A 24,029-nucleotide genomic window follows, 5' to 3' on the forward strand; every position below is an offset into this window, starting at 1 on the left:
AGGTATCCTTAACATTCATCAGTCCTTTCCAGAAGTGAGAGTTTGTTGAATTTTTGGTACAACTTCCTAATGTTTTGTTTTTTAAATACTTATTCCTTAGCAGTTCTTGCCACAAACCATCCTCATTTAGGAGTTTGAAGAGCCATTTGCTCAACAGGCACTTGTTTTGTACATCCAAATTATGTATGCCCAGCCCCCCTTGGATTTTTGGTTGACATAAAATTTTCCATTTAGCTAGTCTGTATTTACGTTTGTGGTGGTCGCTTTGCCAGAAAAAATGTGACCTAAAGCAGTCAATCTTCTCCCTGACTCCTTTTGGAAGCTCAAAGAATGACATCATAAACATCGGTAAGCTGGTGAGCACCGAGTTTATTAAGACCAAGCGACCCCCAACTGAAAGCATCTTTCCTTTCCAACCGCTAAGCTTCTTTTGTATCCTATCTTCAATTGTTTGCCAATCTTTGTTGGTCAATCTCCTAGAATGCATGGGCAGGCCAAGGTAACGAAAGGGGCACTTTCCCAACTTACACCCAAATAATTGCGAATAAAACTCTTCATGATCCTTCGCTTTTCCATAGCAGAAAATTTCACTTTTATGGAAATTAATTTTGAGCCTGAGAGTTGTTCAAAAGTAGTTAGGATTAATTTCATATTAATCGCTTTCTCCTCATCATGCCCCATAAAGATCACCTTGTCATCCGCGTACTGAAGGATAGATAGACCGTCTTGAACTAGATGGGGAATAATGCCTTCTATTTGGCCAGCTTCCTTTGCTCTAGCAATCAGTATGGCCAACATATCCACCACTATGTTAAATAGTATTGGAGACATTGGGTCACCTTGCCTTAAGCCTTTTTTTGTTTGGAAGTAAGAGCCTAGTTCGTCATTCACCTTAATATTTACATTTCCTCCTTGAGTGAATTGTTGTACCCAAGAACACCATTTATTAGAGAAACCTTTCATTCTTAAGGTTTGTTGCAGAAAACTCCATTTCACCTTATCATAAGCCTTTTCAAAATCTATTTTAAGGATTAAGCCGTTATGTTTTTTTTGAGTGAAGTTCATGAATGGTCTCATGGAGGATTACTGCACTCTCCATAATGTTTCTTCCTGGGAGGAAGGAGGTTTGTGTAGGTCTAATAATCTTCTGGGCAACAGTAGAGAGTCTATTAGTCGCAACTTTAGTAAAGATTTTGAACGAGACGTTCAACAAACATATTGGTCTGTATTGTTGAATCATTTTTGCCTCTTTATCTTTCAGTAATAAAATTATTGTTCCAAAGTTGAGGCTATTCAAGGGTAAATTACCGTCATGAAATTCCCAAAACAAAGCCATCAGATCTTCCCTTAATAAATCCCAGAAGACCTGATAGAACTCTGCTGGAAAACCATCCGGACCTGGTGCCTTATTATGTTCCATCTGAAAAACTGCTGCCCTTATTTCAGATTCTGAAAAGGTATCTGTGAGATAATCATTTTCTAGTTCAGAAACTTGAGGAATGTCTTGAACATGGTGCTCGTTTAACTGGATATTAGAGTTCTCCGGGGGACCAAATAAATTCTTATAATAGTTGGTAATATGCTGTTTTAACTGAGCATCACCCTCTATTATATTCCCCTCGTCCTCTAACTGGAAAATTCTGGTTTTTAGATGTTTCCCATTAGCCAACAAATGGTAGTATTTTGTGTTCGCATCACCCTCCAAAAGATGTTTAACCTTAGCTCTTTGGTACCATTTAAGTTCCTCTTCGCGTAGTAATTCAGCAAGCCTTTCATTTAACACATGTTTAAGATTTAACTCTACCACATCAAGCAAGACAGTTTCTGCTTTTTTTATCTAATTCATCCAGTTTATTTAATAAAACCTTTTTTTCTTTCTTATAAGCGCCACTTAAATTCTTTGCCCAACCTCTTAGGTATTGGTGAAGTCTCCTGATCTTCGCTTGCCACCTCTCTAGAGGGGTGCCCTCAGTAATAACACTTTGCCAAATATCTCTTACCATGTTACAAAAACTATCCCTGAGCAACCACCCCAGTTCAAATTTGAATTGAGGCTGATAAGTCGAAGATGGGTTATTTGTGTTATAAAACAGGGGAGTATGATCTGAAATCTCTCTGCTTAATGCCTGAACAGTCATGACCGGATACTTGGACTCAAAATCCGTAGACACGAGAATCCTATCAAGTTTCTCGAAGGTCTGATTTTGATGGTGGTTAGCCAAGTAAATTTTCTCCCGGTCAGTTCTAACTCCCTGAGATTCAAAGTGTCAATTATGGCATTAAAGAGAAAAGGCCATCTATCATTGTAATTATCATTATTTTTCTCATCCGGTCGACGAGTAATGTTAAAATCCCCACCTATGATTATAGGTATGTTTTCTTTTGAACATACTCTGACCAGTTCAGATAAGAATTGAGACTTGCGATCCACTTGAGCTGGACCGTAAACTGAGATTAAATTAAACTTGAAGTCATCCCCCTTATGTCGTAGTTTAAATCGAATAAAAAAATCTCCTTCTTCTATTTGGTCAATGTCAAATGTTTGGAGGTTTATTCCTAGAATCATGCCACCAGATCGACCCCTTGGAGCCATGCAGTGCCAAAGAAAATCCCTACCCGCACAAATATTCTTTAGAGTCGACTGTGAAAAACTGGCTCTTCCGGTCTCTGATAAAGCTATGAAGTCTAAGTTCTTCTCCTTTGTTATATCAGAAAGAAATCTATATTTTTTAGTGTCCGCAAAACCGTTGCAATTCCAAAAAATTCCTTTCATCTAGAATGATTTTTTTTTACTCTTGTTCCTTTTGGACCTAGATTTCTTTATTTGTGATACAGGGGTTTGTAGACACGAAGGGTCACAACCCCCATCACCTAGGTCATCAGCGATGTCGGCACAAATTAAATTTAAAGACTCTAAATCTAAATTTTCATCCCCTGAGCAAACTGTTGACGCATCATCTAAAGCTCTGTTATGAGTTTCCAAAGCAATGTTCTCAGCTAGCCGACGCGATTCTAAGTCTTTTAACGAGAGCAGGGAAGCAGAAATTTCTTGTTCGTTAACCCCTAAGGAAATTCCTAGAGCACCAGTAGAAGCTAGTAAATATGAATCATCTGCAAAATTAAAAGACTGTGGCTGAATTCCATTACCTTTGAGTGAAGCAGAATCCATATTCTTGCGTGCCTTTAATTTTGTTGCCTTCTCCAATGAATCTTGGTCCGAAGTGGACACGTTTCTCTTACTAGCTCTCACTGGTGACACTGTCCCAGCACTCAACGCTTTAGCCTTCCAATGCGTAGTTCCATTTTGAGTCATCCCAGTCTGAGTAAGCAACACCACAGGCTTAACTGAGTTTTCCTCTCTCACAGGATTAGATCCTGAGGCCACCAAAATTTTCTTTTGATGATCAACTCCTGCAACACTAGTAGTCATATCCATTTCAGCAAGTATACCAGTGTCAACCTTCTTGTGCTGTCCAGTCGGCACTCCTAAGGTATTGGTTTTATTTTCTGGTGCTTGGTTAGCTGGTGATTCATCTATCTTGGTACCATCGAGGTCCATATTTTCAGGCTCTTTCTCTTTTGGGGCTTCATCCCCATCTATGATAGAGTCCATGTCAGTGACTTGGGGCTCACCATCTGGCATATTATTCTCAACTCGGAACTGTAGCTCATAGACATAATCCCCAATAACCACATCCACAAAGTCTGGAATAAGATCAGGGTTTAACACAGCTACTTTCATCCTAGCTCGGCCATGTTTTTTAGTAAACTTTGTATCAACTGCCCGGGACACTCCAAGAATTGAGCCAATCGCCCAGATAATAGGAAATTCTCGTAATTCCCTAGGAAGGCCCCGGAACTGCACCCAGACCTTATCAATCTCATATTTATACACATCATTTTCAGCTCCTTTCTCAAATCGAATCTTTCCTTTCACCGTCTTGGTGTCCATTGGACTCCAATTCACCATGTGACTGAGCACTTTAGACGAAGGGAAAATTGTGGTAAAGGCATCATTTCCTTTCTCCTCAATTACCCAACTATTTCCAGGTAGAAGTTTGTCGAGTTCCACTGCGAGTTGGTCCGCAGTAAGAGAACTCTCCAAAACACGTACCACTGCAGATTTATCATCTGAAGTTATTTTTGGATTTTCAGCAAAAGGTATAAAGTAGAAACCCAGACCTTCTACCGCATAACCACATGGTAAAGCAGTTGATTGCAAGTTCTTCAAATTTGGGCAAACTTTTTTAACATGATCACCAAAGCATACCTCACAGCTAAGTACAGTAGTGCAAACAGACATCGTGTGCCCTTTAGTATGACAACGATAGCAATAAGGTTTACCCTTTGTTTTTGGGACGCCTCCTTTTTGGGATGACTCTGGAACATCAATTTGAGAGGCAGTCGTGCTGGGGATTGGGAGAGCAGTAGCCGGCTCGCTTACTTCCGAATTTCCCGGTGCTGACTTGGACGGAGGTATAGTGGAAGTAGTAGAATCAACCGTCTGCATAGTGAAAACAGCACCTTGCCCAACACCATGCACGTGTGCATGGGGCGCCTGGTGGTGACCATGGCCACCTGCAGATTGCCTCCCCGCCTGGCCTTCTTGCTGAGGAAGACCAGCGTTGTAGACGTTGGACACAGCAGCGTTAGGGCCTGGCCGATGCGGCTGATGACGACCAGTGAAGCTTCTGCCTCGCCCATCGTAGTATCTTCCTCCGCCGCGGCCAAACCCCTGGAAGCCACCGAAGCCGCCAAATCTAGGACCACCATGTCCACCATTGCCACGCCCAGTGCCTCGGAAGGGGAAGCGCCCACGGCCGCCCCCCTGACCTCCGGTTCGTGGGTGAAAACTAGTGTTGAACCCCCCGGTCGATCGGCCACCGCCACGGCCTCCAAAGCCTCCCTCCTGCGCCGCCATTGATGTGCCTATTCGCACGACCTCGGCGTAAGTCCTGATGGCCTTCGTTTTAGAGAACGACCTGGACCGAGAAACCCGTGTGCCCGTTCTAGAGAACAGAGAACACAGGCCCGGCGTGGGCCTGAAAACTTTCCCTGGCCCAAGGACAACACGAGTTGGAAACGCACGTAAACCCTTCCCCGCCCGACTCGGCATTCCACGCATGGTGTTCGTGATCTGAACGACCGGAATTGACGCATGGACGCCCGGGGATTTCGGATCAGGTCACTGCGAGACCACATGTTCAAATTTTGAAAGACAATCCTTCTCCGATGAGCTAAACCTCCCCGGTGTAGCCGTCAGGGACTGTGCCTGGCTGGAGCTCGGTTTCTTCCTCTGGTAAGATGCCATGGCCAAGGCGTCACCTAGAGTCCTCGGTGGAGAAACTCGTGGGGATGGAAGAGGGCCTTGCCATGGCCTTCCAGAAGTTTTCTTCTTCACTAAAGTTTGAACGATTGATCTCGCCAAGGTTACTCCCTCGGGAGACTGAGCCATACCTGCGTTCAGGGCCCTTTTGGCTCTGCGAGTTGATCGACTGAGAAACCCACCGTTTTCGCCGCCTGGATGAACTCAGTTGTTGAAGGTAAGTCCTCTTCGTCTTCAGTGTCCTTGCCAGCAGCTTCATCAGTGAAATCGTCGCCGGGCTGCGACCAAAACCGGAACGGAATGAAGTCCGCGGAGCCATGAACCGGCTTCGGTCGAATGGTCGACTCGACCGCAAGCGCCACCGTGCGCAAGAGAGCCGCACGCCCTTCTGCTCGCTGGTGCTCGCCTACAATCTCTCCCGTGATCCCATCCGCAGAGGTAAGCGAAGCACGCAACGCTTTCGAAGTCGCCGGCGCAAGAGTGAGCCGTCGGCGTCTCCGGTCTTTATCAGTCGCGCTACAGCCTCCGAGGCTCGCCATCCATCACTGACGGACAGGAGCGCACAAGCAGTGGAGGTTGGGAGCGAGGCGGCCAGGGGCGTGGGCATTCTATTTTCACTAGCACCCAAACCTTTTACAGAGGTGGGAATACAGCACATAAAATGAGATTTATTCGGGGTGTGATTCTGTTGCTGAAATCGTGTTGGTAATTGTTAGACTGTAAACCTCTGGCCACTGCATACATGTAAGAGCAACGTTAGGTTTTTTTAAAAAAAAAACAAATGCCTAATCTTGGCATCCATTGTGCCCTGTGCCACCGGCAAAAATATAATCAACAGAATAATCCATTGGGCACATTGCTGAGAGTACGGTGCTCCCTGTTCTTTCGGTGCCATCGCTGAAGCAGACCGTGCCGATGATGCCGGTGTCGAGGTCGAAGATGGTGCCGAGCGAGCTGGTGAATATGATTTGTAGCTCCAGTGTCCAGGGCATAAAGCTTCAGGTCCCGGTCCTTAGCTGCGTCGAACGTGTCGAACACCATCACCCTTTCACTGGTCGTCCGCCTTCAGCCACTGCTCAGCCAGCAGCGCCACTGCCGCCTCGCCCAAGGCCTACCACAATTGCTGAGTCGGCCTTCTTCCACGATGATCCCTCTAAGCCCATCAAACTTAGGTAAGCCCAAACCAAAAAGTCCCTAACCTTGCTAGAGTTTCGGAGCAAGGCCAAATGACATCTTTTGATTAGAAAAAGAAATCAATAACGAGGAACCCTCCAACCGGTCAAGCAAAGTTTAGCTTTACTCTATAATAATTATGTAGAGGGTTCTGTGTGGATTGTCGTATCTAAACAAAGTGTCTCTACTCCCCATCAATAAGATATTTATGTCCTATGAATGGGCTGGGGCTAATTTTTTGCTGTAGCTAACTTGCAACTTAAAGTTAGCTAGCTAAAACTTGGCCACATCAAATTAGCTGGTTAGTGTTTGGAGCCATAGCTAGATGGATAGATAAAAGTACACCCGAACAAACCTGTCTTTTTCTTATCAATCTCATTATTGTCCGCACGCACCCGTACGTGCTCTATGCAGCACCCATGCCCAAGGACCCCAAACTTTCACCCTCTCGCGTTCTCACGTGCATGGCTTGAGCTCCATGCCTACCTCGCCTCTCCTTGCATTAAGCTTGTCTTCCACGCCATGGAGAGGACATGTCGCTCTTGCCATAATTCTGGCCGGCCTCCAACCACTACTACACAAATGATTTTAGGCGATAGTGCCCAATATTAATAGAGGTGCACAAAATTCAACCGCCACCGAAAATACTAGGCTCTGGAGGCGGTTAATTTTATTTATCGAGGCGAGACAATTTGCCGGTTTCATAAATCGGTTAATCGAGGTGTAACATCCTGGGTTTTTGTGCAAACCAAAAATATGAACTTTCTAAACTTTTTTCTGAATTTGTGTGAAGCATGTAGTTTTTAAGTCAAACACGCTAACAAATTGTTGCATACATGTAGATTTGTTTGTAGGAGAGTAATTCTGCACTTGAGTCGGTTTGGCGTTCGAGTCTTGTTTAGGGTTTGGAGTGCACAAGTCTCTCTCATCCACTTTGGTCCCCCCTCGAATCTCATTTGCATTTCCTCCCAAAATTCCCTAAGTCATAATTCATAAAGGAGAAATCCTTTTCCATGTCTCTTTGAATTATTTTAAATCCCTCTTTGAATTTGTCTTAGAACTCCTTTAATTCCCATTGGATATCTCATTGTCTCCTTGGATTATTTTTGGGATTCGTTTTCTTTTTCCTCTTCGTCATCGCTGGAGGATATATAGTGGGGCTGGGCATGGGAGGCTGGAGGCAAAGGTGCCGGCACTAGTGCACTACGAGGGTGCGTGGCATCCACGCCAGACTAAGGCCTTGTTTGGATGTAGTCGGATTCGCATCAATCTACATGTATTGGGGTGGATTGGAGTGGATCTTGAACTAAATTCCACCCTAATCCACTCCAACACATGTGGATTGAGATGAATCCGACAACATCCAAACAAGGCCTAAGTGGAGGGGGTTTCATGTGGGGGAAGGGCTGGCCCCGGAGCCAGGAAAGTGTTGGGCCCATAAGCAAACCTCAACTCTCAACCACACATTTTTTTATAACTGATGGTGACAGCACAAACCTCAACTCTCAACCACACATCTTTTTTATAACTGATGGTGACAGCAAAACTAAAAGACCATAAGCAGTGCACCATTTAGGCCTTGTTTAGTTCAAAAAAAATTGTAAAATGGACATTGTAGCACTTTCGTTTGTTTTTGACAAATATTATCCAATCATGGATTAATTAGGCTTAAAAGATTCGTCTCACAAATTATAGGTAAACTATACAATTAGTTATTTCTTTTATCTATATTTAATGCTTTATGCATGTGCCGCAAGATTCGATGTAATGAGAAATGTAAAAAAATTTATAAGTTTTTTTGAGAACTAAACAAGGCCTCAGTGCGTCCTCAACGGGACAGTGAAATCGCTAGGCAAGGTGATCTTTGGAAACAATAGAAAAATAGCACCTACTATGTCAAAAAAGCACTTCACAGTCGAGCATTTAGGTGCATCACACACACGCCGCACGCGTCGGCAATACCACGTCTCTGTAATAAGTCTTATTATATTATAGACATGCAGAACAAGTCTCTATATTACGAATACACACCTACAGATGCACATACATATATGCGTCTGTAATTAAAATACAACACATGTTTGTGTAAACGACAACACTCAGACATGTGTATTATACACGGGTTTGTAATATGGATAACACTATAGACACATTCTTTAAGCGCGTCTATGTTAGTTAACATCGTATAGATGTTCGTGCTCTAAACGCATCTGAAGGTGAGCATAGTAGCGACGTCTGTCCAATACATGCGTCTATAGTTGTGATGCTAATATAGACGTTGTTATTATGCGTCTATAGTGAGGAGCATACTATAGACTCCTATTTTGTTAACACAGACACGTCCAGGCCATAGACCCATCTGACTACAGAAGCATTTCATGTCTACAGGTCTGTAGCCCACGATACAGCTAGGATAATACTGAAAAAATGTAAAGAAATATAAATAGAAGATGAATAGTAAAAGTGGATCTCAAGATTTAAATAGACTTCAGGGTTCCCTAGATAAAGTGTTTTGTTAGCTTCTGTTCCAAACAATGCACAAATTGATTACACTTTATAAAGTTTATGTAAAATCAAAAACCAAATACAAAAATTATAATTCAAATTTTTTTCAAGTTCCTTTCAACCAAAGAGTGTAACTAACCGTGTCATTATGTGTGAAATATATATTTTGAAAAGCCTAAGGACATATATAACCAATTACATTCTGCTCTAAAGTCAGTTGAGAATCTTTAAAATATTCAAGTCCAATGTCAAGAATATAAATCTGTATGCGGACCGAAAGAGGCTTGATGTCAGGCTCTATGCAGACCGAAAGAGGCTCGATTTCAGCCCGTGTACTCAATCTGGAACAAAAGAAATGGCATCCACGTGAATTATCGAATACCATCAATAAACCTAAATCCATTTGGAAATAATTTAGGTTCTCAATGCAAAATCATTAAAATCCTTTGCACTAGACGTGGACAAAAAATCATGCCCCCATGCATCGCACAGGCACATATTTAGTAAACAAACAAATGGGCATCTACTCTGGCACTTCTCTCTAAAAATTTGGACTCATTTTAAAGCATACAATTAAGGTAATCAAATTTTTATTAATTATTTTTCTTAATTGTGGCATGTTCGTCCTGGAGGCCTTGCATGCACACATTATTGTGCAGTCTGCAGTGTGGTTCGTCCTGGAGGCATTGTATGCACACATTAGTGCAGTCTGCAGTGTGGCATGTTTGTCATCACAATTAAACACGGCAGGCTGTCTCCTATATGTCTGACACAATTAACCAAGACAGCCAATATCCATAGCCGCCATAAAAAAATATTGAAATGATGGTGCACCTCATGCAGTGGACACATGCACATTGTGGCCAAGTTCGTGGTTCTCTTGGAAGCCCCATATAGGATCCAGTCTCCCGATAAGTACGGTTATCACACATGCATCACAACTCGAAACGCAAAGTGCCCGTCACCATACCATTCACCAACATGGCCCGATGCACGATGGATGATGGTTGACTTTCGAGAGCACTCACAATGTAGACTTTATCATAGAGTCTAAAGTTATTTATTACCTCGAACAATGTGGACTTGGAGTCTAAATAAGACTTAGAGTCTTATTTTTTCTATCTCTTTCTTCAATAAATATGCTGTCACATCAGCAAAATATCATAATAATATGTAATTAAGTGTCTTAGACTCTGTGATAGAATCTTGCATTGTGAGTGCCCCGATAAGTACAGATCAAATTTTGGTTCAACATTTTCCATGAAGCACATGAACAGGTTGTTCTCATTTGGATCCTAGCCGCCACTGCATGCATACAGCGGTGCAGCATATGTGGTGCACGTGGACGGCGGACTGCAGTGATCTTATAATTAATTACCTGTGTATTACTCTGTAGCTGGCTACAAAATAAATTTTTTTGTAGCCACTTTGAGTTACGTGATTACTATATTAATTTATAAGATTATAGTAACTCCTTATTAAGTGTTTACTATAACATTACGGAACTATCGTAGATATGTATGTGTATTATCGTAAATTAGTATATAAAATTATCGTAAATAGAGGTGGCTACAGAATAAATTATTTTATAGCTAGCTACTGAATATACTCTCCCTATGTGTTTTATATATATATATATATATATATATATATATCAATCACAGTTCACCAACAGGGCACACGTACTCAGATCCGATGGCTGTTCTAATAGTATTGGCAATCTGCCTCTCGGCCCCCTTGCCGGTTGCCGCCTCCTCTTCCCTAACCAGCAGAGCAGCAAACGCTAATGGCAGCCGCCACAGCGACCTCAATGCACTGCTGGCTTTCAAAGATGAGCTCGCTGATCCCACCGGCGTCGTTGCCAGGAGCTGGACAACCAATGTGTCCTTCTGTCTATGGCTTGGGGTCTCGTGCAGCCGCCGCCACCGGCAGCGCGTCACGGCTCTTTCGCTGTCGGATGTTCCTCTACAAGGGGAGCTCAGCCCACACCTCGGTAATCTTTCATTCCTTTCCATCCTCAACCTCAAAAACACCAGCATCGCTGGCTCCATCCCTGCTGAACTTGGCATGCTACATCGGCTTAAGGTTCTGCATCTTTCTTTAAATCGCCTCACAGGCCGTATTCCAAGTGCTATAGGAAACTTAACGAGGCTTGAGATTCTTAACCTCAGTCTCAATAGCCTGTATGGAGACATCCCGCCAGGACTCCTGCAGAATATGCACAGCCTTGAGAAATTTTATCTTGCCAAGAATAAGCTAACTGGCCACATACCTCCATTCCTGTTCAATAGTACTCAATCCCTAAGGCAAATCACCTTGTGGAACAACAGCTTATCTGGTCCCATGCCACAAAATCTAGGTTCCTTGCCCAAGTTAGAACTGTTGTACCTAGCGTACAATAACCTCTCCGGTATAGTGCCGCCAACCATCTATAACTTGTCAAGGATGCAGGAGCTTTATCTCTCACACAACAACTTTGTAGGTCCCATTCCTAACAATCTAAGTTTTAGCCTTCCTCTACTGGAGGTCTTTGATCTCTCACAGAACAACTTTGTGGGTCAGATTCCATTAGGACTTGCAGCGTGCAAAAACTTAGAAATTTTGGTTTTGTCAGGAAATCATTTTGTTGACGTCATTCCAACCTGGTTGGCTCAACTACCACGTCTCACTGCTCTTTCCTTGTCAAGAAATAACATTGTTGGCTCTATCCCAGCTGTTCTTAGAAATCTCACCCATCTTACTGTACTAGATATGGGAACGAATCAGCTCACAGGTCTGATTCCATCTTTTCTTGGGAATTTTTCAGAATTATCTCTACTATTGCTGACGCAGAATAATTTGTCCGGCTCAGTACCACCAACACTTGGGAACATCCCTGCTCTGAACAGGCTTACTCTTGGATTGAATAATTTAGATGGGAATCTTAACTTCTTGTCTTCCCTTTCTAATTGTAGGAAACTCCTGGTCCTTGACCTGTCCTATAATTCTTTTAGAGGGGGGCTCCCAGATCATATCGGGAACCTATCAACAGAATTATTTTGGTTTACTGCAGATAATAACATGTTAAATGGTAGGCTTCCACCATCATTGTCAAACCTAAGCCATCTTCAACTGCTAGACCTTTCTAGCAACATATTCACAGGGGATATCCCAAATTCTGTCATAGCCATGCAAGAGCTCGTGTACCTTAACGTCAGTAACAATGACTTGTCCGGTCGTATACCATCAAAAATTGGTATGCTTAAGAGCTTACAACGCTTCGATCTTCAAGCAAACAATTTCATTGGCTCTATACCCAACAGTATTGGCAACCTTAGTGTGCTAGAAGAAATATGGTTATCTAGTAACCACTTAAACTCAACTATACCAGCAAGCTTCTTCCACCTCGATAAACTTCTCACACTAGATCTTTCTAACAATTTCTTAGTGGGTCCGCTTCCAAGTGATGTTGGTGGCCTAAAACAAGTGTATTTCATTGACCTCTCTTGCAATTTTTTTCATGGAACCATCCCAGAATCTTTTGGACAAATTATAATGCTCAACTTCCTAAATCTATCACATAACTCATTCGATGGGGGATTCCCAGATTCATTTCAAAAGCTTATTAGCTTAGCACATTTGGATCTCTCCTTCAATAATATCTCTGGTACCATTCCCTTGTTCCTTGCCAATTTCACGGCCTTGACATCCTTGAACCTCTCCTTCAATAAGCTAGAAGGGAGGATACCAGAGGGAGGTATTTTTTCAAACATCTCCGCGAAATCTTTGATTGGAAATGCTGGGCTATGTGGATCTCCCCATCTTGCATTTTCTCCTTGCCTTGATGACTCTCATTCAAATAAAAGACACCTTCTAATTATCATCCTTCCAGTCATCACTGCTGCATTTGTCTTCATTGTTCTTTGTGTCTACCTTGTGATGATTAGACACAAAGCTACTGTCACTGATTGTGGCAATGTTGAAAGACAAATATTAGTTACCTACCATGAGCTCATTTCTGCCACTGATAACTTTAGTGATAACAATCTTCTGGGAACTGGAAGTCTTGCAAAAGTTTTCAAATGCCAACTGAGCAACGGTTTGGTTGTTGCAATAAAAGTTCTAGACATGCGACTAGAACAGGCTATTAGAAGCTTTGATGCCGAGTGTCATGTGCTTCGCATGGCTCGACACCGCAACCTAATAAGAATACTAAGCACATGCTCCAACCTGGACTTTAGAGCACTCGTGCTCCCGTACATGCCCAACGGCAGCTTAGACAAGCTCCTACACTCTGAAGGTACATCAAGTAGCTTGGGATTCCAGAAGAGGTTAGAGATCATGATAGATGTGTCAATGGCGATGGAGTATCTACACCATCAGCATTTCCAGGTTGTCCTGCATTGTGACTTGAAGCCTAGCAACGTCCTATTTGACAGTGACATGACAGCACACGTGGCAGACTTTGGCATCGCAAAATTGCTACTAGGTGACGACAGCTCCATGGTCACTGCAAATATGCCTGGAACCCTTGGGTACATGGCACCAGGTACTATACCATTGAGTGGTGTGTATGATCACAATAGTTCCTTCTGATTGTTTAATTGTTGTAATATTTGATTTTCTGATTGTTGAGCAGAGTATGGATCATTTGGGAAGGCATCCCGCAAGAGCGATGTGTTCAGCTTTGGAATCATGCTTCTTGAAGTCTTCACCGGAAAGAGACCCACGGATCCCATATTCATAGGAGATCTAAGCATCAGGGAGTGGGTTCGTCAAGCATTCCGATCGGAGATTGTCCATGTTCTGGATGATAAGCTCCTGCAAGGTCCTTCGTCTGCTAATTGCGATCTGAAGCCCTTCGTTGCACCAATCTTTGAGTTAGGTTTGCTCTGCTTAAGTGATGCACCTCACCAAAGATTATCGATGGGCGATGTTGTCGTGGCACTCAAGAAAGTAAAAAGTGATTATATCAAATCCATGCCCGCAACAAGGCCCGAAGCTGCCCAGTGATTTCTCTTATCTGCATATCTCTGTTATGTTCTTTCGCTTTTATTGCACTAGCAGAACAGCACCAGCTGCAGCATACTCTTGCAACATTTTACCTGCTTGCTCCTTAGTCCATGACCAAGCATGTCTGTTCCTGTTATGCTTTCTCTCGGTTGTTGAGTTTGAAAGAATTTTTTGTAATGTGAAATGGAGATCTAATCAATGTGCTGCTGTAGCCGAAGACCTGGTCGTAACAGTTTCCAGAATTCTATTTTCACTAGCACACAGACCTTTTGTTATGTGGCGGAGGGGACCGATGGTGGCTGAGCTGCAGTACCCGTGGGTACTGTTCACGCTGATGTGGCGGCTGCTAGGACTATGAGGGCGAGAGGAGGCGGCCGGGGGCCTTGCCCACGGCCGAGCAAGAGGGAATGAATCTCCAAATAATCATAATCTCTTGCTTGATTAAATTGATACATCTCCTTACAAGCAAAGTTTACTTGATCCCTAAGCAAACGTGGCACCAGCCTAGGCTCAATAGGTCCCTTGCATATGTACTCTAACACTATACCCCACCTGGATATGCAACTTGTCCTCAAGATACAACCTAACCAACTTATAACTCGACTCGATACAAACTTAATCCCCAAAATAAGCCTTTTACATCTCGGCTCATTTTATTGACCCAAAATAATCTGTGACTCTTTGTTTTTAAATCCTGAAGATACGGCGGATACCCTCTGCGTGATGGACATGCACGTGTGCAGCCACCTGGATCCCATGGAGCCCACCAGAACGATTGGGGTGCACGGGTATAGCCAACTAGAATTAGTCGCGATAACGACCAGCGGAGACGTCCTCGCGGTGGCCGGTGGCGGAATGCGGTGGTGCGAGGTAGTGCGTCTTCGCTGATGACAAGGAGGAGAGTGGCTCCACTACCACCGCTGCCACAGAGTTGGAGGTCGTTGCCACGGAAAAACACCATACTCGTGTCGGAACATAGCAGCAGGTCGGCGCGCTTGTTGGTGGCCATCCCACAGGGCGAGATTGTGCTCCGCTATGCTGAAGTCAACCATCGCCAAGGTCACCTTGTGCATAGGCTGGCACATCTCCTGCAGCCGCCGGCGCGCTAGGAGGCCGCGCACCGTAGCCTGCAGCCGCACTGCCGCAGACACCTTGCAGGCACTCGCCCGTGCAATCGCCTTCCTCTCCGTGAGCTGCTGCAAGATTGTCGTTGCAGGGACGATTGGGCGTCGCCGCTTGAAGATGGGGTGCTGGCCCTGCCGACGCCAGGAAGCAACGCACCGCCGCTTGCAATTCCAATGTCATTGCTTGGATGCCATCCACGCCCCCATAGAAGACGCCATCACAGTATTGCTGTGGTGACACAAGGTTGGGGCTATGAATGACGGGATTGGTGAAGGAGAGGAGGGAAGCGGCACCAGACTGCTGCTCTCCTTGGCGGTCAGGAGCCCGCTGGCCGGTTGCGGTGGTGCCCAGCTAACTGGCTGTGGGAAAGGCTCAGGCGTTGAACTCGTAGGCAGGACCTGCCGTGCAGAGAAGACCTTCGAAATGACCGGAATCGACACCGGAAGGGCCGGGATATCCCCGAACCCTAGCAGGTCGTACGGTATAGGCGGGTGGTGCAGAGGGCGATGTTTGGCTCGTGATGGCCGCCAGGCGCGCTGACAACTCCCCCATCTAGCACTACAGGCCATAGATGGCCGCCCTCAATGCATTGAAGGCGTCCGGGGAAGGCGCAGGCTGATGTGCAGGTAGTGGCGCCACGGTGGCCATGGTGGTGGTGAACACTGGCGGCGCAGCGAGTGAACCAGGACCAGCCATGGCTGCAGTGGTGAAGGAACATGGCCGGCACAGTAGGGGTGGTGGGGGGTGGGTGGATCAAGGTCTGAGATCTGATACCATATTGTTATGTGGTAGAGGGGAGCGATGGTGGCTAAGCTACAGTACCCATGGGTACTGTTCACATGGATGTGGGGGCTGCTTGGGCTGTGAGGGCGAGAGGAGGCCGGCCGGGGGCCTTGCCCATGGCCGGGCAAGAGGGAAGGAATTTCCTTCTAATCTCTTGCTTGATTAGAATAATACACATGTCCTCTCCTTGTATAGAGAGGTTTACTTGACTTACAAACAAGGCTTAGTTGACCCCTAAGCTAGCGACTCTTATCTCTAATTAACCCTAACACTAATGGGCTATGGCACCAGCCCAGACCTAATAGATCCCTTGCGTACTCTAACACCTTTCGCCGAAATAGGCATAAAGCCTTTCTAGAGGTGGCCTTAGCCCCCACCTCTGCCACATGGCCTATAAAAGTCAAAAAATTCTAGAGGTGGCCGAATGCAAAAGATTTCATATGCAAAAACCTGATTTGTCTTTTAAATAAAAATTGACTGGCGATATGAATAAGAGGCTATCAGCAAAATACTAGGGTGTATATGTTCACATATATTTGAATTTCAATTTTTCCTAGGCTACAAGTACACTAATCATTTTTATAGCTGGCACCAATTTCTGATAAAAACGGTTTCACTTCAAAAGTGAACTACAAGACATACTGGGGGAATTCGTGCCTACTCGTCATTTCACGAGCTATGGAAGTACAAGAAAGGATACTAAATCTCGTCGTTAATTGAATTTAGAATAAAAAGATTCAAAATAAACAAAATTTATAGGATTAAAAATAATCAAATAAAATAAAGATAGGCAGGTAATAACCTTTTTATGACCAGTTTCAAATTAGTAAATATCCCTAGGATAAAGAATAACAAGGGGCTGAGAAAGTTCACAAGAAAAGTTCCAACCGATCATCTACTTAAATTCGAACGGGTTTTGAAAGCACAAAATGCATGTGGACATTTCACTAACAAGAATTTTTTTTCTTAAATACGCACGAGTGTGCATATCTTTGTATTAGAAGGAAGCAATAATAATTACAAGAGTGCCGCAAACGGCGTTACAAATTCGCTACAATATTACATTTCTTTTAGATAATAGATATATTAAAAATATCCGGCCTCTACATCAAAAGATGTACACAGCCCAAGTTTACAAATCTTCGAGTAAAAGGGAAACGAGAAAGCCAAATTCTCAAAACAAAGACTAGGACTCTAAAGCAGACAATATAAATGCTTCCACCCTTTATTGGAGATCTCTAAAGCAATCATCTCTATAATTTCTTGCTTATTGGAAATAAAACGTTCTCAGGCTATTGCTAGCTGAACTGTAGCTACCCAAGAGCAAGAGCTCTTAGATCGACAGCACCGATCCATCGCTCCCCTTCCACCTTGATAATTTGCAGGGTCACGCTAGTGCTTGTCGTCACGCCGCAAAAGCAGTGTGCGTTCCCTTCCTTCTAGAGCATCCAGGATACGAGTGCGAACATGGTGTCCAAGCCTTTCTGGTGATCGCCGGTGAACCCAGCATGAAGGCGACGCCACCACCTGAGAGTGGACATGACTGCCGGCGGAGGATGACAGCCAAAGCTCTTGTAGGACAAGAAACCATACCTTCCTGAAGTAGGAATAGGTGGTGATAATGTGGTCAATGGTCTCGTCTTCCTGGCCGCAGAGATAACATTGCTAGCTGCTGCGTATCGAAAGTGACATATACAGCTTCCGAGTGGAGCTCCTGGAGCTCATCAACAGGGAAGTAAAAGCTAGGTACAATCGTAACAGCAGCCACCCCATCGACATCGAAATGTCCTGGAATGACGAAATCAAGAGGAGTATGTAACTATGTATGACACAGATATCTTATCCAATAACCTGCTTCTCATAAAGTGCCTTCACATGGTTGGGCCGCTCGCACTTGAATGTCTCAATGCCGACCCAGAAAAGACAGCGGCCATGGGAGAGGTGGTGGTGGAGCTTAATTAAAAACGTGAAGTCAATAGCTTGTGGACGCTCTTGTCTTGAGTCAAGTGAAGCTGAGACTTTATTGGATGATGCTGGATCAGATTAAGCTTGACGATAACAGTCAGTTTTAGCTATTATATTGGAGAAACAAGTGAATGGATGAAACAGGTCAGATCAAGCAAGTTATTGGTGTTCAGTTCTAGCCGTTATTACTATTATTATCAAGTTGTTGATGGTAGAACTATAAACACAGTTTTTCATGATTTGTTTTTTCTTGTATCGTATCGATAGTACGTTTGAAGTTTTTAAGCTGCTTGTAGTATTATGTACGTGGGGCCACTTGAAGATGAGCAACTGTAACATAGAGCGTTTCCATGTTCAAGATGGACGTGGAACTAGATATATACTCCCTCGGTTCATGAAAGAATCAATTTCTAAAGTTGTTTTAAGTCAAACTTTTTAAACTTTGACCAAATTTTTAGAAACAAATGCTAAGATTGATGGTATCAAATTAGTATCATTAGATTCATCATAGAATGTGTTTTTATAGAATGCATATTTTATGTTATAGATGTTGTTATTCTTTTCTATAAAGTTAGTCAAACTTAAAAAAGTTTGACTGACACGGATTCTAAAAATTGATTTTTTCTTAGATGAAGGGAGTAGCTTTCGAGTCTTTTCTGCTTCCTTGAATACCGGAATCTGTAGCGTATATATATTTTAAGTGATGCAAAGAACGTTGCTTGTAATGAAATGAAAATATAAATTCATGAGGGGCAGTTTTAAGGCACACCACCACCATCATATATAGCCACACGTCCATGGCGCCATCGTACCGACCATCAGGATCAGGCAACGAGACGGAAGATGGGCCGAATCTTCCGTCAAAACCAAAGGCCCGGGAAGAAGAAGCCCATAGTGTTTGCGCTGGACTCCATAAACACACTGAAAGAGAGTGAAGACCTGTACGATATATGCTTCAACTCTTCTTCTCTACATACATCCACAATTCTTAATTCTTCTGGCCTTCTCCGAATTCTCCTTTCTCGACCTAAATTGCTGCTAGCAACTAGTGGTCACTTGACAATTCTGATGCCTTTAAATATCCAGCAAATATTCATTTAGGTACAGTAGTAGCATCGTATTGAAGGTGACGTCCTGCTTGAAAGATACTTACAATAGCGATGTTTCAGCAACGTAGTACAATGTTCATTGGCTTCAGCGGTCCAGACAAGGCAATCGGCAGTCCTAGTTTCAGTGTCCAGCTTGGCGACGTTTTGGCTGCTACCCGATTGAGACATCCAAGTTGCTCATGGCAAGAATCTTCGTCAGTCAATCCAGTTGTTTTTATTATTTTTAATTCTATTTTTAAATCTAACACTGCTAATTTTTTTATTTTCAAAACAACCGCGCTATACATTATGGCGGGCAAAACCATACTGCCACGCTATGCATGGCAGCGCAGCAAGACTACCAAGTGGTAGTCAATCGAGCGTTGACTCGCTAACATGGCGCAACTTAGTAAAATTATATATGAAGCAGTACCATGAGGTTGTTTTTCGGGCGCTGCTAGTACTATTCTAAAATAGAAAACCTACACCTTGTTCGCTTGGTCTTATCAGCCAAATCTGTTAGCCATTTAATAGTGTTTTTCTTTCACAACTAGATGACCAATTTTTTTCTGCCTTCTATATAGTTGGACAATATACCCTGTTCTGTAGTCAAAGCTTGAAAGTCATAGTACCATGCAATTTTTTTATTCATAATACAAACACATGCAATCAAAATATGTATACCTCTACGAACACCTCTGAAAACTAAGATTCGGCTAACAAATATCGAAGTTGATCAAGTCACAATTATCGCCTTGCTGTCGATAGGTATAATAACAATGGTATTAAATCCTGAAATAAGGCCTTGTTTAGATACACCCAAAAACCCAAAACTTTACAAGATTCCTCGTCACATCGAATCTTGCGGCACATGTATGAAGTATTAAATATAGATAAAAAGAATAACTAATTACACAGTTTACCTGTAAATCTCGAGACGAATCTTTTAAGCCTAGTTACTCCTAGACAATGTTTGTCAAATAAAAACGAAAATGCTACCATGTCAAAATCCAAAAACTTTTTGCATCTAAACAAGGCCTAGTAAAATGCGGGCAACCGTGTCGTCAAGTCGATGACTTAACTAGACTGGACAAATTTAACTAGCTCAGCTACGCTCAGTTCGTGTATATACTACCATGCATGCAAGTTGACGGTCGTCGGAAATATGGAGCAACAACACTTGATGGCGCTATATATTTGTATAGTTCTAGTGTTGCTACTTTCGTTCTATGTTCCGAGGTCACTAGATCCATGAGAAGGGTCGTTGCTTTGATGCGTTTTGCTTGGTATACATACATCTCCCCTGTGGTCTTCATCACATGCGAGGTAGGACGTCACTGGCAATCCGTGTGCGCACCGGCAAGTTGCCGATCGAGATCGAGTTGGCATGGCATGCATGCCCTCATCCTACTTGCAGCCCACTGTGGACGAGATTACCAAGATTCCAAGAAGGTGATCGAGGTGCATATATACCACACAGTAAATGCCTATAAATAGAACAACTATTGTTCTTGCCATTTGCACATCCCAGCTAGCTAGCTAGCTAGCACTCTGAGACGACGATACACACAGACGATCGATCAGAAAATGTACGTGACGAGGCCTCTGTCAAGGTACCTGTCCGACCCCAAGGCCATGGCAGAGCCGCCGCCTGAAGCTCCTGGCTCAGGGTTCCTCGTCGTGCTCGACGAAGCGACCGAGCAAGAGAGTACGCTCTGCTGTGGCCTGTGCAAAGATCCCAGGGTGCGCAGCCTCCCATTCCCTCAGAACCGGCAGCTCTCCGTGGAGAAGGGCAACGCCTCTGATCCATTGGAGGGTATCGGCAAATGTGTCGAAGTTGTCTCGGAGCTTCTAAGTATGGCTTCAGGCCAAGACTCCGGCGGCGGTGCTCCGGGCTCCGGCAGGTACGTGGCGCCCAATAGCTACGCCATGTTCGTGCCCGTCATCGGCCAGCCGCTGTCGTCCGGCCGCTACTATGTCGTCAAGGTCGACGGCAAGCACACCGGGTGAGGATGATCTATCGATGAATGTCTGCTGAATCTCCACTGACCATGCATCTGACTGACATGACATTAATTGCATCCGTGCGTGCAGGAAGGTGTCGGCGTGCTCCAAGGAGGAGGACCGGACGGAGTGCTGCTTCTGCTCCTTCCCTGCCGACGTGAAGCCGAGGCCGTTTGATCGCAGCGACGTCTACCAGCAGATGCAGGTGCAGCAGCATCGCGAAGGCTTCAGGACAGCGGCGGTGGCCGTCGACGGGATCCCGCCAGACTACCTTTTGAACAAGGGCTGGACGGTGGTCGCCATGGCGAAACCCAAGTACCATGAGCTCGCCGACGACGCGCGAGGCGTGGACTCTGGTCTCCGAGACCGGATGCCTGACCTCGACAGCCTCGGCGGCGACCCTCCTCCTCCTTCCGCTGTCGTCGTCGTCGGCAGATGGTATGTCCCGTTCCTGTTCGTCAAGGTCGACGGGGACCGCCGGCTCAAGGACCAGGTCCGGAAGAGCATGTTCTACAAGATGACCATGGAGCAGAGCTGGGAGCAGATATACAGCCGGGAGAACACTGCCGACCTTCATGGTGCAAGGGCGGCAGAGATCGCGGTGACTGCTACTGTGCGCCGCTTCACGGCACTGCTGGGCGGCGGCACCACCGTGGTACAAGCAGGCGAGCCGCAGGCGAATGACGATGGGGCGATGTGGTTCCGACCGGCGGCGGCGAGAACCACCGGTGGAGGTGTGGCGCTTGACATGGTGCTGTGGGAGAGGATGAGGTGGGAGGTGGAGAGGGGAGGCCGCCGGTGGGTTGCGGCCACAGGAAATGGCGGCAACGAGGAGAGGATCCAGCGGACCGAGAGGCGCGACGACGACAGCAGCATTGGCCACTGGACCAAGTTTGGATGCTATTTGCTGGTGGAGAGATTTGTGCTCAGGAGGATGGACGGCACCGTGGCACTCACCTGTGAGTTCAGGCACACAGACAAGATTAGAGCAAGGTGGGTATGAGTATGACCAAATATGTGAAGATGACTACTCAAGCTATATATGTGTGTTCGTCAAAATTGGAGTCAAATTCTGTGCCTATATATATGGACTATGTACCTCGTTTCAGTTTCATCAGTTGTGGTTATTAAGGAGTCCGTATATATATCTTATTGTTGTGCTTTGCTTTCGGCTAGCTAGTTGGGTACTTTTGGTTTAGCTTGTGCCATGTTCATGGTGTTGTTAATTAGTGTGCTTGTCTCTTGAGTCCCACATCGTCTTCTATTCAAGTACAATCGAATATCGCAAAACGCTGTGTTTTGTGGCAGCACCAACCCCTCTATGTATGTTATTATTATTTTTCGATTGGTAACCCACACACTTCACACAGATATATACGAGCGTGTGCACGCATGCAGTGGCGGAGCCAGCTTTTACTCAAGACTAGGGCCTCTAAGAAGCTAAAAATATTGTAAGGTACATATGATGAGATGAAAAAACATACATAGTGTCTAGTGATTTGGTGCATTGGTATCTTCCATCGCCTCGTCAAGATCTGCATATAAATAAGATCAAAATATAAATGAAAAGGTCATAAAAGAGATTAATTGTTAAACATATACTTATAATCTGAATGTGGCAGGGGAGAACACACTGAAGGTTGGACTGAGTTGTCTCTTGATTTAGAGGAACACACTGAGCAGACTGTTGAGCAGCGGGGGAGAAATGTGATTGCAACGTCCTTGGCCTCTTCATTGTGGAGATTCTGTAAATTAGTAAATCCAATGCGAATCGATCAATCCCAATACACATTGAAACAATTAACAATGGAACCAAAAAAAAAAATCAGTACATACAGAAACTAATTAGGCATACCAGGGGAAGGGACGGCGGCCGGCAACGAGCTCTTTGTCCTTGCAATCATGGCCTCGCCTCCTTGCCTTCTGCAGTGCGGCCGCGTGCTGCGATGGTGCGAGCCACGGAGGAAGATGAAACAGCGACTCTCGGCCTGCAGTGACGCTTGAGTGCCCTGTTTTGCTCTTGGACCTTTGATATTGGGCTGAAAAAATACATGAGGTATGTAGTGTTAGTGGGCCGACGACTAGGGCCTGTGCCCTAGAGGCCTGGGCCGCAAATCCGCCACTGAATGACGCATGCAAAGAAGAGATTGTGAGGCTCTCTAGATCTGTTTAGTTACCTGGCTTACTTGTAGCGCCTAGCTAGGAAATAAGTGTACTTTTAGAAATCGGTGTATGAAGAGAATCGCTTTAAGAAAATACATTTTATAAGTGTGGCTGTCTTAATGAAACCGTTTGCCTGAAGTGGTTTGTTTATCAGGACCGTCTCTGCAAATTCATTTCAGTAAAGGTTTACTAGCTACAATGCTCTTCGTTCTGCTTAGTGGGTGTTTGGGACTGTTTTGCTCCACGTTTTTCAGCTTCGCTCCATATTTTTTAACTAAACGGTTTCAGCTCCACGCACTCAGTTCGAGAAAAAAGGGTGGAGTTGTGAGTCCACGAACTCCAGTTTTTTATGGAGCTGCTCCATAGTGGAGTTTGTGGAGCAAAGTTCGTGAGCTGCTCCATAGTGGAGTTTGTGGAGCAAAGTTCGTGGAGCAGTGCCAAACACCCCTTAATAAGGTTGGTTTCTTATTTCAACTGCTTTTGTAAGAAATTGGCACCGTCCGTAAAGATGATTTGTGTACTAGTGATACTAAATTAACAGGGAAAAAAATATGAGGAAGCACTTCAAGTATATGTAGCAGAGACACCTAGCACACATCCTCCCAGCCTCCTCGGACTAGAACGAGGCCAATGGATGGTCGTGGTCCTGCGTGGGCTGAAAATATATAGGTGCACAGTTACACGTCAAATCATAACTTTTTTGCTTTATTTGCAGCCAAAATTGACCCTCTCAAAAAAGTAGCAGCCGCTGCTGGTAAATGACATTCCGACCAAAAGAGGTTAAGGTATCGATTTACTTGCGGAAGGATGTTATAACGGTATCTAAGTAAAGGTGAGATCCGGTTCCTCTGCTTTACTTTTTGTGCGTCGTCCCTATAATTATCTTGGGCCACTTACAAGGTGTA

The 24,029-nt window shown here is 44.5% G+C and overlaps 2 protein-coding genes across 2 annotated transcripts; both read left to right on the forward strand.

Moving 5' to 3' along the window:
* Positions 10,700-13,996, forward strand: LOC8076330 (probable LRR receptor-like serine/threonine-protein kinase At3g47570). The gene is made up of 5 exons (XM_021462186.1): positions 10,700-11,157; positions 11,251-11,486; positions 12,057-12,471; positions 13,021-13,532; positions 13,623-13,996. Exons 1-5 carry the CDS (start codon positions 10,700-10,702, stop codon positions 13,994-13,996), a joined length of 1,995 nt encoding a protein of 664 aa, XP_021317861.1.
* Positions 20,439-22,166, forward strand: LOC8076331. Its single transcript, XM_002449976.2, has 2 exons — positions 20,439-20,963; positions 21,052-22,166. The coding sequence occupies exons 1-2, from the start codon at positions 20,545-20,547 to the stop codon at positions 21,962-21,964; spliced, it is 1,332 nt and encodes a 443-aa protein (XP_002450021.1). The 5' UTR covers positions 20,439-20,544; the 3' UTR covers positions 21,965-22,166.

The sequence above is a fragment of the Sorghum bicolor genome, chromosome 5, assembly GCF_000003195.3.
Source record: "Sorghum bicolor cultivar BTx623 chromosome 5, Sorghum_bicolor_NCBIv3, whole genome shotgun sequence".
NCBI lineage: Eukaryota > Viridiplantae > Streptophyta > Magnoliopsida > Poales > Poaceae > Sorghum > Sorghum bicolor.